General features: G+C 41.2%; 1 protein-coding gene across 1 annotated transcript; it reads right to left on the bottom strand.

The window, feature by feature from the left end:
* Positions 1-5155: 5155 nt before the first annotated feature.
* On the bottom strand, positions 5156-8826 carry LOC129833768 (metalloproteinase inhibitor 2-like). Its single transcript, XM_055898569.1, has 5 exons — positions 8542-8826; positions 7290-7360; positions 6303-6405; positions 5599-5723; positions 5156-5452 (listed from the first exon to the last, which is right to left on the bottom strand). Exons 1-5 carry the CDS (start codon positions 8669-8671, stop codon positions 5279-5281), a joined length of 603 nt encoding a protein of 200 aa, XP_055754544.1. The 5' UTR covers positions 8672-8826; the 3' UTR covers positions 5156-5278.
* Between the last annotated feature and the right edge of the window lie 6691 nt (positions 8827-15517).

Below are 15517 nucleotides of genomic sequence, written 5' to 3' on the forward strand. Positions count from 1 at the left end.
TGTAATTGTTTTGTTCCTGTTTGGACCCCAGGAAGAGGAGCTGCTAAATACTCTAAATACTAAATACTTTTGCCGAGCGTGAGACACTCCTATTCATTTCAAGTCAAATCAAATGTTATTCGTCACATGAGCTGAATACAACGGGGATCAATTTTACCGTGAAATGCTTGCTTACGAGCCCTTCCCAACAAAACAGAGTAAAACTATTTTAATGAAAATAGTAACACAAAAGGAATAAAATACACAAGAATGGAGATATATACAGGGGTACTAGTACCAGATCAATGTGCAGAGGTACGAGGTATTTATGTACATACATAAAGACAGGGTAATGTGACTAGGCATCAGGATAGCAGCAGCATATGATGAGTGTAAAAGTGTGTGTGTGTAATGTATGTCAATATGTGTGGGTTTTGTGCGAGAGTGTACGTTCAGTGTGCGTGTACAGTATGTACTGTGTATTTACTGTAGAGTCGTGTGGGTGTGCATATAGTAATTGTAAGATAGGGTCAATGTATGTAGTCCGAGTCACCAATTAATTTACTATTTAGTAGTCTTATGCCTATGAATCAGTTTTATGCCTTGAGGGTAGAAGCTGTCTCAGAGCCTGTTGGTCCAAGGGCTTATGCAGGGACTTTAAGGCTTACAAGGTTAGAGTTGACCCAAGTGTTTCTTTCTACAGAAAACCACACAATTGTAAGGAATTCCAGTAGGCATAGCCTAAAACTGATCTTTCTAGTTTATACCCATTTTTTAAGTGAACGATGGACAATTTATGGCATTTATGGCGGCTAGGCAAGTTTAGCCTGCTCTGTTGTTGTCCCATTAGGCAGGGAATTTTTAACAGAAAACAACCAAACTGCAAAGAATTCCAGTAGGGGCGTCACAAAATACATTTTTTTTCCAAGCCTGCTATTTTAGTCAGGGCGAGCAGAGCTGAGACACATTTATCCTATTACTCCGGCCGAGATACACTATTTAGCGGTAACTAACCAGCCTAACACTATTTAGCGGTAACTAACCAGCCTAACACTATTTAGCGGTAACTAACCAGCCTAACACTATTTAGCGGTAACTAACCAGCCTAACCACACCAGCTTCGCCCTCATGTGGGTGATAACAAACTAGCAAGCGTGCTAGGTAGTGCTACACATTGTGAGAAAAATATATTTTTCAGCTTCTTTCCTGTTGTTTAATTAAGAGGCCGACAAGTTGTGGCATTTCTGTGTGTAAACCTCAACTTTCCCTTTTTCAGGCAAGTTACCAAAATCAACAGTTAACCAAGAAAGACTGCAGGCTTGGCCGATGGGAAAGTCCCTTTCAGACCTTATCAATCTCTGTGTAGGGTATGACAGTGATTAATCAGTTCCAAAACGGTTTTATATGGGCCATAATGAGAACAGAGTGTCTAATCAGGTCACCTATGAAATGTATTAAAAAAACTAGATAAGGACATTTACTGAAGTAAATGTGGTGTGCTTGTTAGTCTAGAAGTATTTATTGTGAAGTAGTAGTAGTAGTATTGGTAGTGATGGCAGTAGTAATGCTAGTAATATCGTCTTTTTATAGGCAACGTGTTCTTTATAGTGAGCTATTTTGGGGTGCTTCAAACATAAACAAGGTTGCATGGGTTTTCTCTTAATGCAACTCAGTGCAGTCAACGGCAATATCTGTTTCAGCTATAATTCCAGGAGCCGCTTGTGGATTTGACTGCTCTAACACGGTTCCACCTCAGACACCGCCAAAACAACTGCTATGCGGATGTTGGCTGAAGAGGATCTGATTGAATAGAGCCCTAAGTCTCTAAGAGCTTTGCACACCTGGATTGGGCAATATTTGCCCATTATTCTTTTCAGAAATCTTCAAGCTCTGTCAAAGTGTTGGGGATCATGGCTAGAGAGCAATTTTCAAGGACATTTCAGTCAAAACTAATGTGACCAGTCAGGAACTTTGTAGATTACAGTATTGTATTTCTGAAAGGTGCATTCCTCTCCCAGTGTCTGGTGTAAGCAGACTGAAGCAGGTTTTCCTTTAGGATTTTGCCTGTGCTTAGCTCCATCCTGTATCTTTTTATCCTGAAAAACTCCCCAGTCTTTGCCAAGGTCAAGGATACACATACCATGATGCAGCCACCCCCATGCTTGAAAATAAGGAAGCAGTTACTCAGTGATATGTTGTTGGATTTGCCCCAAACATAAGGCTTTGCATTTAAACCAAAAAGTCTATTCATTCAAGATGTTTTTTGCAGTATTACTTTAGTGCCTTGTTGCATACAAGATGCATGTTTTGGAATAATTTTATTTTCACTGTCATTTAGGTCATTATTGTAGAGTCACTACGATGTTGATCCATTCTCAGTTTTCTCCCATCACAGCCATTGAAGTCCGTAGCCATTTTAAAATCCACAAATGGACTCGTGGTGACACCCCTGAGCAGTTTCCTTCCTGTCCTGCAGCTCAGTTTCAGAAAGACGACTATCTTTTATGTCTGGGTGGTGTTATACATAATCCACAGCATAATTGTTAACTTTGTTTCCCATCTACCAATCACTGACCTTCTTTATAAGCCTTTCAAAAAGCTCCCTGGTCTTTGAGGAACCTTGCAGATGTATAAGGAACAGAGGAAGGGTAGTCACTCAAAAGTCATGTAAACTACTATTTCAGTACATGTCATTTATGTGATTTATTAAGCCAAATGCTTTTCCTTAACCTAATTTAGGCTTGCCTAAAAGGCGGTTAATACTGTACAATTATTTTTTGTTAATTTGTCTGCATTTTTTGGGGATCCCAATATTTAAAAAATATATTTCAATCCCGCTAACAAAATGTGAGAAAAGTTCAAGGGGTGGTGAATACCCACTGTTAACATTACACTGAACAGGTTGATGTTTGTTACGAGTCTTGTCCTGGAGGCAGACCTGGGCCATTTCCCCTTAGGCCAGCTGCACAATCCAAATTATAACAATTAATTAAGGAAAATTTGCATTTTTTTCTTAATTTAAGGTTAGCAGTATGGTGAAAGTGAAGTTTAAAATCAGATTTTATGCCTGTGTCCATCTGCAATGTGGACTCCAGTACAAGATTGACGAGAAACACTAACCTGCACTGTGAACCAAATCAACCACGTTTACCATCTACGTTGCAGAGAAATTGAATATTTTTGTCCGTAGTAAGATAAGCAGATAAGCCATTCAATTGAATAAAGCAGTTATAGTGAATTCAACCCAGTGAGGCACTTTTACCACTCCTGTGCTAATAAAATAATAATCCAACTGGCTAACTGGCTGAATATGGCAATTGTATAACAACCAGTTTAAGACATCGTCAGTTTCCTAATTCGATTAGCACAGGAACATAGCATTGTGCATAAGAATGAACAGAATACATTTCAATGTTTGGGCTCTTGGAGGGTTGGAACCCCCCCTGCTGCCTATGCATCTCAATACTCTACACTGGGTATGGTAGTAGGTGTCAGGCGCACCGGTTTGTGTCAAGAACTGCAACACTCCTGGGTTTTTAATGCTCAACAGTTTCCCGTGTGCATCAAGAATGGTCCACCTCCCAAAAGACACCCAGTCAACTCGACACAACTGTGGGAAGCATTGGAGTCAACATGGGCCAGCATCCCTGTGGAACGCTTTTGACACCTTGGAGAGTCCAAGGCCACATGAATTGAGGCTGTTCTGAGGGGGAAAAAAGGGGGGTGCAAATCAAATTTAGGCAGGCGTTCCTAATGTTTGGTACACTCAGTATATATATAGAAATATGGTGTCAATTGTTGCAGTTGTGACCGTTTCGGTTTGGACAATTTTGACTTAACATATAGCTGGCTATCTTTCATTTGGACAGATGTACAGTACCAGTCAAAAGTTGACACACCTACTAATTCCAGGGGTTTTATTTTTACATTGTAGAATAATAGTGAAGACATCAAAACTATGAAATAGAACTAATGGAATCATGTAGAAACCAAAAAAAGCATTAAACAAATATATTTTATATTTGAGATCCTTCAAAGTAGCCACCCTTTGCACACTCTTGGCATTCTCTCAACCAGCTTCATGAGGTAGTCACCTGGAATGTATTTCAATTAACAGGTGTGCCTAAAAAGTTAATTTGTGGAATTTCTTTCCATCTTAATGTGTTTGAGCCAATCAGGTGTGTTGTGACAAGGTAGGGGTGGTATACAGAAGATATATCTATTTGGTTAAAGACCAAGGCCATATTATTGCAAGATCAGCTCAAATAAGAGAAACAATAGTCCATTACTTTTAGACATGGTCAGTTAATCCAGAACAGTATTTTTATTTCACCAATATAGTCTAAACCAGTTTACTTTTAAAAACTTTCCAAACCATACATATACAATTGAGTATTTGCATATTACAAATTGGTGCTGAAAAGGAGACGAATATACATGTATTGGGGCTCCCGGGTGGCGCAGCGGTCTGAAGGCACTGCATCTGTGCTAGAGGCAGCACTACAGACCCTGGATCGATTCCAGGCTGATTCACAACCGGCCGTGATTGGGTGGCGCACAATTGGCCCAGCATTGTCCGGGTTAGGCAGTCATTGTAATTAAGAATGTGTTCTTAACTGGCTCACCTAGTTAAATACATTACATAGCTTTCAAAAATATTCTGAACGGTTATCGATATAGTCTACCCCCTCGGCCCAGATGTCAGTTCAATGTCTAGATATCAAATAAAGGATTTAGGTAAAAGATTTAACTAAATCCAAAATTAATTTTACTTTGATGCAACAAGTGTTAAATGAAAACATTGCCCAGTGGTTAGTGAGTCTGAGAAATTGTTCAATATTAAAGTACAAATTTAAAGTGACGACTTACAATAAATGTTCTGAAAACTCAATCTTTTGGTCAGCAAGTACGAGTGTTCTCAGCAATTTCATTAAAATGCATTCAACGTGCAGAAGGGAACCACACCTGCATATCTTTGTCAAGGAAGACTACGTATATAACATTCATTCTACAATATTGTGCCCAGCTGAACATGCCCCAGGCTTTAGGATGGTATTTCAGGAAAAATATTCTAGTCAGAAACACAACAAGGAGATCACGCTTGATTTTCAATAACACCTTTGGTTCCAGTTTAAAAACAGATGAATGGCACAAGAAATGAATACTTGGAGCGCTATATTTGAGGAGAAGTTTATTTTTATTGCACAAGAAGTGACCAGCTTTTAAATTGCAGGCCTATTTAGCCCCTGAGCAGTGAGTGGAAGGCCTGTAGAGTTTAGGGGTCGTCAATATCCAGGAACTACTTCTTGGATGGAGCCATCCCACTGTACCAGGCACAGGACCCATCACTCCCCTTGAGACAGGCAGAGTACTTGGCCTGGGGTCCGCTTTGGCCATCGGCCAACAACCAGTCTGTCCAAAGGCACTCATCTGGGGCGCTGACGGGACAGGGGAGGGAAGAGCAGCGGATGATCTGTAGATCAGAGCAGGAAGAGAGAAAGATCCAGATCACTGACTGATCATTATCCATATACTCTAGCTCGTGTTTAGCCAATGTGACAAAGTAAACATTTAACAAAAGTGGTCTAAAGTAATTTGACTATAATTCCTGTCACACACCGTGCAATCGCAGCCGCTTTGGTAGCGTTGAATCAGGCTCTTCTTTTGTGTGCCATTCAAGTCCTCCCAATACTGAATAAAGTCACACATGCCTAAACGCATCCTGCCATCAGAATTCATCCTGCCTGGAGACGGAGAAGACAGTGAGACAACCTGTGGGGAGAAAGTTAACCCCAGATGCTGATCTTAGATCCATTTCCTATTTTTCCCCCCCACAAATGGTTAAGAGTAGAAATGGGGGAGGGGGAAACAGATCCTAGATCTGTCCCTGGGGGTAACTTTACCCTGGAGCAGGAAGACATACCGATGCAGCCTGGAACACTAGAATTTATCATAATAAATAAGTGATGCATTAGTTGTAAACATTTATAAGCATTAAACATTTAAATTCATAACATTAGGTACTATTAAGTGTAACTTGAAGAGCCAGGCTGTATCACATCCGGACGTGATTGGGAGTCCCATAGGGCGGCGCACAGTTGGCCCAGCGTTGTCAGGGTTTGGCCGTCATTGCAAACAAGAATTTGTTTAACTGACTTACCAAGTTAAATAAAGGTTAAAAAAAAAAGTATTTATTCTAAAGCACTTGATTTCTTGTACAAGATGAAGTCAATAGTTTAGAACAGGCCATGATGCTGCAAGCACAGGTTGAGCAGTGTAACCGGCGCTAGCAATGAACTTGGGTAACGTAGTGAGAACCGCACCCGTGAAGAGGTAAGCCTTGTTGATATCCAGGGTCACACCGCACGAGGCTGAAGAGGATGTAGTGAAGACGGCGTGGATAACCCGGTCAGGACCTTTGAACATCTAGCCAATCACAAGGAGAGAACAAAGGATCTGTCAAACATCTACATATACAGTTTTGAACCTAACCGACTGCAGCTCTCAGGCAGTCGTTCCTAATTCCTTCCCTATTCCCTCAGCCTGATGTTTGCAGATCAAAAAATATTGCTTCATCTAACCTTCATTTTTATCAGGGTGTAATTTTTTTTTACAGATCCCCGAATTTCAGAAACACACAAAATGTAAGCAGAACAGTCAAAATCAATTCTGAGTCGCCCTAAAGGCAAATAAACGTCACATTTAGAACATTTTGAAGATCGTTCGGCAAAAATATTTCAGGCAGATTCGTCCAACTCAGTAGAGACCAATGGAATATCCAGACTTAAACATCCCTGATCTGAGACAGGCTGTAACTATAATGTCTAAAGGTGGGTAATAATGTTAGGTACAGTGAGAGTTTTAGTAAAAGGGCTTTATAAATAAAAATCTGGCAATTTATCCACCAATGTGACAAAGAGTCAGCCAACTTCCTGGTAGAGAATACAGTGATGAGTACCAAACCCCCATCACCAGTAATAAAGTGCATTATGATGAACTGCATTTTAAAGCTTTGATGAAATGGCAGCTGCAGTCATAGATGATGTCACCATAGTCTAGGACTGGTAGGACCGTCAACTGAATAATGTGCTTTCCAGCAAGAGGCATGAGCCATTTCTACAGAAGCTCCTTTTCATATGGTGGAAGCTCCACAACTACACCGTTTAATGCCAACCCAGATCTGCAAACACTGAAGGGATGGAGCCCAGGGGAAAGGAGAGAACTGGGACCAGCTGTCAGACTGGGGTTCAGGGGGCGTCAATGTTTCAGTGCAGGAAGGAACAACCACTGAATAAAAAGGCTGATCATACCTTGATCTGTTGGACGTCATACTTGATCTCGTTAGACAAAGCTTTCTTGCCAACCACCTTCGCCCTGATCACTAGAAGAGGGAGAAAAGGTTTAACATTATTGAAATTATATCTGTCACACTGATGGTTTAAGGGTGATATGGATCAGAGAACAGTGTAGAATGCTTTACAGACCCAAAATTGTACCGTCTTTTCAGACTGTTTATGCATAAGTTAAGACTCAGTGTAACATTCTGGCTAGGTTTACACCAAAACAGATGACTAGTCCATTTCCCTCCTGGTCCTACATTCCTAGCGCTGGTCTTCTGCTTTTAATTTGACACACCTGGTTTAAGCATGCCCTCTGTAGATGATTGGTTCAGGTAGGAAGATGCGGCAGAGTGTCTGGTACAGTAGCTGCTGCTATAAGATTATGCCATAGAACAGAACCTCAAGTCATTGGCACATGGACTCGACAAGGCGTCGAAAGTATTCCATAATTATGCCGGCCCATGTGGACTCCAATGCTTCCCACAGTTGTGTCAAGTTGGCTGGATGTCCTTTGGGTGGTGGGCCATTCTTGATACACAGGAAACAGCAGCGTTGCAGTTCACTTAAACCGGTGCGCCTGGCACCTACTACCATGCCCCATTTAACGGCACTTCAATCTTTGGTCTTGCCCATTCACCCTCTGAATGGCACACATACACAAGCCATGTCTCAGGGCTTAAACAGCCTTCTTTAACCTGTCTACTCCCCTTCATCTACTCTGATTGGAGTGGTTTGAACAAGTGACATCAATAAGGGATCATAGTTAACTCCTGGCCAGTCCATGTCATGGAAAGAGCAGGTGTCCTTAATGTTTTGTAAACAGACCTCAATGTGTAGGCACACTTTATGCCTAAAGCAAAGCAGGGCTCTCGACCCTGTTCCTGGAGAGCTGCTGTCCTATAGGTTTCGCTCCAACCCTAATCTAGCGCACCTGATTCTAATAATTAACTGGTTGATAAACTGACTCGGGTTCGTTACAAACGGGTTTGATTTAACATTTACAGGAGCATAGCTCTCCAGGAACAGGGTTGAGAGCCCATCTTACTGTCGCCTACTTAATTCTGTAAATAAGTGTGAGAATATGTAAACAGGCTTAATGAGCATGTCCTAATTATTTATACTACGACCACAGACAATACATAAAATGTTTCCATGCTGCGTATTGATAGCTTCAACATGTGAAGAAAAGCTGAAAAGTGAAATGTCGCCAAATTCGCCTTACCGATATCTGCATCGCAAAAAGCCTGTTGAGGATGCGGAGGGGAGCATCTGCAAGCATCTGCGATGTCTTCGACCCGCCAAAGGAACAGAACGAACAGAGTAATGAAACAACTGCTTACATACCGCGTCATTTGGAAACGAATTATGGTTACACAAATATCACAAAAGGATCCGACTAATGAAAGTGTGAGGCGTAAATTACAATAAAACGTATTTCCCTTCGAAACTGTTCCCAGAACAACGGATAACTCTTACAAATATTTTCCCCTCAACGTAGACATCCGCTATTTATTGCAGGCTGTGAGCTCCTCCCCCAGTCGGAACCAAGCCTATAATAGGCTGAGCATTCTATTACTCCAGAACAGCAACCATTCATTAAAAAAATCCTCTAACTAATGGCTCAACCACAGGCTCAACATGCCCGGCTGCCATAAATTGGGGATGAAACTGAAATATCATTTTTTGTTTTTGGGGGGCTCCCGAGTGGTGCAGCGATCTAAGGCAATGCATCTCAGTGCTAGTGGCGTCACTACAGACCCTGGTTTGATTCCAGGCTGTATCACAATCTGGCCGTGATTGGGAGTACCATAGGGCGGCGCACAATTGGCCCAGCTTTAAGGTTTGGAAGGGTATGCCGTCATTGTAAATAAGAATTGACCTAGTTAAATAAAGGTTCAATAATAAATTGCCTAAGCTTACTGGACTTACTTAAAGTTTTGTTGTTTTCAGTAAAAAAATAAAAACACCTGGGGAAATTTCAGAGCAGGCTCAACTTGCCCAACTGCTCAGTTCACTTGCCCCTGTCATCCCATAAATGAGATGAAAATGGCAGATTAATGTTAAGCGCCTAAATTGGCTGTACAGTAACACGCTATACATGACATAAGAGCTCAGGGTCTCCGCTTCACAGCACTGGTTTTGACTGATAGCCGTTATAAATTTGAGCACCACAAGAGACAAGAAGGTAACACCTTCCCTCCCGCTAATTGGTCTACTTTTGCACATTTGTTGTTGTCTGAGTGAGGGAAATGCGTTAAATTGAGAGGAGTCGATGTGTTATAAAATATGTGATATTAAGGATTATAATAATACCATTTTGATGTCATACAAGCAAACCACTCACATGTCTGTATTTGAAAATGAATGTAATTTACAGTATCAATGTTTATGATCTCTATTTTTTATCCACAGTTACAAGGATGACATGCGTTATAGCCTGGGTTGTCCTGAACAGAATGAGCCTATCTGCGTCATATTGTGAAGAAAAATTGCCACGGAACATACATTTGAATGCTCCAAAGACACAATTCTATTGCACACCAAAGTTATAATCTGTTTGTCTGAAGTGCCCTTTGAAAGCCTCCCAGCTAGCACATTTGGTTCCTTGGAGGTGGTGGAAATGCAGGTTTTTGGTTTCCCATTGGTTCTGGGAACAAAGCCATCAGCTTCCTGACTGGTAAAATGTATTGTTTTTTAAACATCCTTAGAGCTGAAATGTGAACTTCACCTGTTCCGGGAACATGTATTTTTAGGTTGCAGGGAGGTTCTGAGAATGTTTTACTATGATTCCCTGAACGTTTTCCTGGGAAGTTTTATTAATGTCCTGAAAACAGAAATGATAGGTTATTTGAAGATAATTCAATAACATTCTGAGAACATGTTTCAAATAAGACTTTTAATAATACTGCTAGCTTAGTTTGACTGTTTTCAACTCTAAGCACAGATAGGACACATGGAAATTAATTTGCTTAGGCATTCATTTTTTGTTGTGGAATCTTCTGTTCTCTATCCATGGAATTAGTCCACTGTGCCACCAGGATGGAGCTAGCATGCTAAGTCATACAAAGCTGTTAATATGAGTCTATTCAAACACACCCATTTCAAAGGAAACAAGCACTCATTAAGATCAGGTGTGGACAATTAGTGGGCGCAGCCAACAAACCTGAGTTCAGTAGTAAAAATGTGCTTAACAAGTCATATAATAAGTTGCATGGACTCACTTTGTGTGCAATAATAGTGTTTAACATGATTTTTGAATGACTACCTCATCTCTGTACTCCATACATACAATTATCTGTAAGGCCCCACAGTTAAACAGTGAATTTCAAAGACAGATTCAACCACAAAGACCAGGGAGGTATTCCAATGAATCGCAAAGAAGGGCACCTATTGGTAGATGGGTGAAAAAGCAGACATTGAATATCCCTTTTAGCATGGTGAAGTTATTAAATACACTTTGGGTGGTGTATCAATACACCCAGTCACTACAAAGATACAGGCGTCTTTCCTAACTCAGAGAGGAAGAAAACCGCTCAGGGATTTCACCATGAGGCCAGTGGTGACTTTTAAACAGTAACAGAGTTTAATGGCTGTGATAGGAGAAAACTGAGGATGGATCAACAACATTGTAGTTACTCCACAATATTAACCTGATTGACAGAGTGAAAAGAAGGAAGCCTGTACAGAATCAAAATATGCCAAAACATGCATCCTGTTTGCAATAAGGAACTAAAGTAATACTGCTAAAAATGTGACAAAGCAATTCAGTTTTTGTTCTGAATACAAAGGGTTATGTTTGGGGCAAATCCAATACAACACATTACTGAGTACCACTCTACATATTTTCAAGCATAGTGGTGACTGCATTATGTTGTGGGTATGCTTGTAATCGTTAAGGACTGAGGATAAAAAAAAGAAACCAAATTTAGCTATGCGCAGGAAAAATCCTAGAAAAAAACCTGGTCCAGTCCGCTTTCCGCCTGACACTGGGAGATGAATTCACCTTTCAGCAGGAAAGTAGCCTAAAACACAAGGCCAAATCTACACTGGAGTTTATTACCAAGAAGTGCGTGTTCCTGATTGGCCGAGTTACAGCTATGACTTAAATCTGCTCGAAAATCTATGACAAAACTTGAAAATGGTCTAGCAATGATCAACAACAAATTTGACAGAGCTTGAAAAATGTTGAAAAGAATAATAGGTAAATGATGTACAATCCAGGTGTGGAAAGCTCTTAGAGACTTAACCAGAGATACTCACAGCTGTAATCGCTGCCAAAGTTGCTTCTACAAAGTATTGACTCAGGGGTGTGAATACTTATGTAAATGAGATATTTCTGTATTTCATTTTCAATAAATTTGCAATGATTTCTAAAAACATGTTTTCACTTTGTCATTATGGGGTACTGTGTGTAGATGGGTGAAGAAAAAACATAAATGTAATCAATTTTGAATTTAGACTGTAACATAACAAAATGTGGAAAAAGTCAAGTGGTATGAATACACAGGGGTAGAATTGAAGGATTTTGGACACAGTCCATTTCTATCGCTGGACCTTCATGATGCAACACTGCATAAAGCAAGCTTGGTCCTGTTAGTTGTATTGTCTCATCACAGTTGTCTCTGTGTCTGTGTAAGGTAAACTCCCCTGTTATTCCAGTTTTAAATTATAAATCATATGAGAAAGGTTGCTGCAGTTTGATAGGGTTTTCATCCTCCCTATAGGGCCAGGAGTTTTTCCAGTAGTTTAAACCTACGTGACCTGATTAGAAAAAGTCACCATAGCCCATATACAACCATTCTGCAACTGATTCATCACTATGTCATACCCTACAGAGAGAGATTTACTTTAAGGTCTGAAAGGCACTTTCCCATCGGCCAAATCAGCAGTATTTTGTGGTTGCCGAAGACTATGGTCACTTACCCGATAGTTGTTTACATACAGAAATGCTATAACTTTTTTTGTCGTCCCTTAATTAAACTACAGGGAGGAAGCAGACAAATCTGTTTTCATGGCCTGCTACATCGGACACATAATCCAAACTTTTCAGAGCGTGATTTCAAGATTTCAACGTGCAGCTCACGTCTGACAGGGCGTATACACTAGAGACAGCATCACATGGTGAAACAATAGCTTCCCATTCATTTTCAATGAAAGTAAAGCGGTGAGAAGCACAGTGGCCAGGGACCATTGGGAGATGCAAGCATGGGAGAGGGAGCTGAACAGGGAGGGACTAAAGTTGGGCAAGGCTGATCATCAAGCAAATATTTGGTGATATTGCTTTGCGAGTAACCAATCGAACCTCACCAGATTTTCCAACCCCTACTTGACTGGTTGACAATGGCTGTTGATACCTAGCACTACTTAGCATGCTTGTTAGCACCCACACGAGGGTGAAGCTGGCATGGCTAGGTGAGTTACTGCTATATAGAGTATCTCAGCTGGAGTAACAGGATAAAGTGGCTCGCGCTCTGCTCGCCCTGACTAAAAGTTACACTTCCAGTGTAGCAGGTAAAAAATATGTATTTTGTGAATTTTACAGTTTGGTTGTATTTAGTTTAAAAAATACTCTGCCTAATGGGACAACCACAGAGCAGGTTCAACTTGCCCCGCTGCCATAAATGTCATAAACTGTCCGTCTCACTTAAATAATGGGGATGAACCAGAAATATCTGTTTTAGACTACGCCTACTGGAATTCCTTACAGTGTTGTTGCTTTCAGTAAAAAGAATAACTTGGGGTAACTTTAGAGCAGGAGAAAAAAAACACTCTGGGACCAGTGGTGCCACCTCTTTGACCAATCAGATTCACGGAAATCACAGGTCATGCGGGTCGGATGTGGCACACGTGTTGTAGCAGCCTACACCTTAAAAACGTTTGAATCAATGACCACGCCCCACGGAAATCTAATTGGCATAATACAAAAATCTCAATCAAAATCTGTCTGTTCACTCCCGGGTGGCGCAGTGGTCAAGGGCACTGCATCGCAGCGCTAGCTGCGCCACCAGAGTCTCTGGGTTCGCGCCCAGGCTCTGTCGCAGCCGGACGCGACCGGGAGGTCCGTGGGGTGACGCACAATTGGTCTAGCGTCGTCCGGGTTAGGGAGGGTTTGGCCGGTAGGGATATCCTTGTCTCATCGCGCTCCAGCGACTCCTGTGGCGGGCCGGGCGCAGTGCGCGCTAACCAAGGGGGCCAGGTGCACAGTGTTTCCTCCGACACATTGGTGCGGCTGGCTTCCTGGTTGGAGGCGCGCTGTGTTAAGAAGCAGTGCGGCTTGGTTGGGATGTGCTTCGGAGGACGCATGGCTTTCAACCTTCGTCTCTCCCGAGCCCGTACGGGAGTTGTAGCGATGAGACAAGATAGTATTTACTAGCGATTGGATACCATGAAAATTGGGGAGAAAAGGGGGTAAAATTAAAATAAATAAAAATAAAAAATCTGTCTGTTCAAGCTTGTGATATCAGTTTTTTTGCATGGTGTGGTGGAAATTCAACATCAGGGACACCTGATGTCAATATTAAATTAATCACTCTTTATTATGATGTCTGGAGAGGTTCACAAACTCAGTCCAAGCTTGATGAAAACACTGCCATGGGTGTTCCCTTTCAGTCCTTGTATACTGCTACACAAACAAGTCATACAAGCATCATTTACATTGTTCATTATTAACATTGGTTCCTGCATGTGACTGAGTGATACCTCAAAAGGCTTCTTCTCTCAAAGCTGAGACCTGGAAACTGAGATAATCCTTTGGTTCCCAGAGCAATGTTCTGGGCGTACTGCCAATTGGTCTGAGGAGGAGGTCCCAGTCAACTTCACGAACCAAGGTAGAGTGAGAGGAGATGCTGTGTACAATTCAAGGCTATCTCTGCAGACAATAAAATAACCACTTCTGTGGTTACGATTGTAATATTTTAAGGTAATCATTCAATTATGGCTTAAACTATCAAATGAGGTTCTATCAAAATACTTCTATTAAAGTAAGCTAAATCAACACATAAAACCAGATTGTTTATCCTTTCAAACCCTTCATTCTAGTAAGTCAATCAGTTTCACACATTCTTCCTTACACAATTTAATTGATGGAAATACTATCATCATAATAAAGCTCAAATCTACAGGCAAGGTTATACTTCTATCAACAAGAGTGAATCTATTAAACAACACACACACATACACAAGGGATCCGTAGACTCAGAGGTAAATGAATCTGTCAATGTTTAATCATTGTTTCCATAGCTCTTACCACAATCAGGTTGCATTGACATGTGTTCTGTATTAGCTGTCCCTGGGACATCAAATAGTCAAAATATAAAACCTGTTGTTTAACAAATCCACTGGGGCCTTCAAAAAGTTGGTGCTGACTTATCATCTTAATATTTGGTACTTAAACATTTACTTGGATCTACTTCAATTTGGATCTACTTCAACTTGGATCTACTTCAATTTGGATCTACTTCAGTTATTCAAACTATCGAAATGAGTAAAAATAATTGGAAAGGGTCAAAAACATATCTAATTAAATTATTCATACCTCTGCCCCAAATGCTTCCACTGTGTCCCTTACACCCTGAGTTCCGTGAGTACCACTCACTTTCATTGGAGGCTTATCTACTGGTCCACAGGAGGCTTATCTTTAACCCAAACACCAGATGGCAGCCTTTCATTTAATATCAGGCCCAAGGCTCAATCCATCTGTTCATCATGTGGCTTTGTACTGAAACCTTAGACCCTTCAAATTACTAAGATATTGCAATATTAGAGTGCTACCTGAAAGCCACTAATAACACATACTGTCAACACTCATGAAATTGGACATCAACTGATAGACCACTGACAGACACCCCCCCCCCCCCCCCCCCCCCCCCAAAAAAGATATATACATTCGGGATGTCTCTCGGGCTTCCGTCGTGGCCGCGAACCCCGGTGTTGTCGTTGTTGTTCCCTCGCTGCCTCCGCCTGCTTCCATGGAAGGCTTCTGTCTCCTGCCATAATCTCGTCTCACGTCCAGGATGTCCTTCACTCCTGGCTTTCCTCCTGGGCACGCTGCTTGGTCCGTTGTTGTTTTTGATCTTCTGTAGCGATCGTTATAAGGAGAGGACCAAGATGCAGCGTGGTATGTTTCCATCCTTTTTATTTGGAAGAGAAACTCAAAGGAAAAAACAATAAAGCGAAAAAAACTAAATGTGAAGCTCAAA

This window comes from Salvelinus fontinalis, chromosome 34 (genome assembly GCF_029448725.1).
Source record: "Salvelinus fontinalis isolate EN_2023a chromosome 34, ASM2944872v1, whole genome shotgun sequence".
NCBI lineage: Eukaryota > Metazoa > Chordata > Actinopteri > Salmoniformes > Salmonidae > Salvelinus > Salvelinus fontinalis.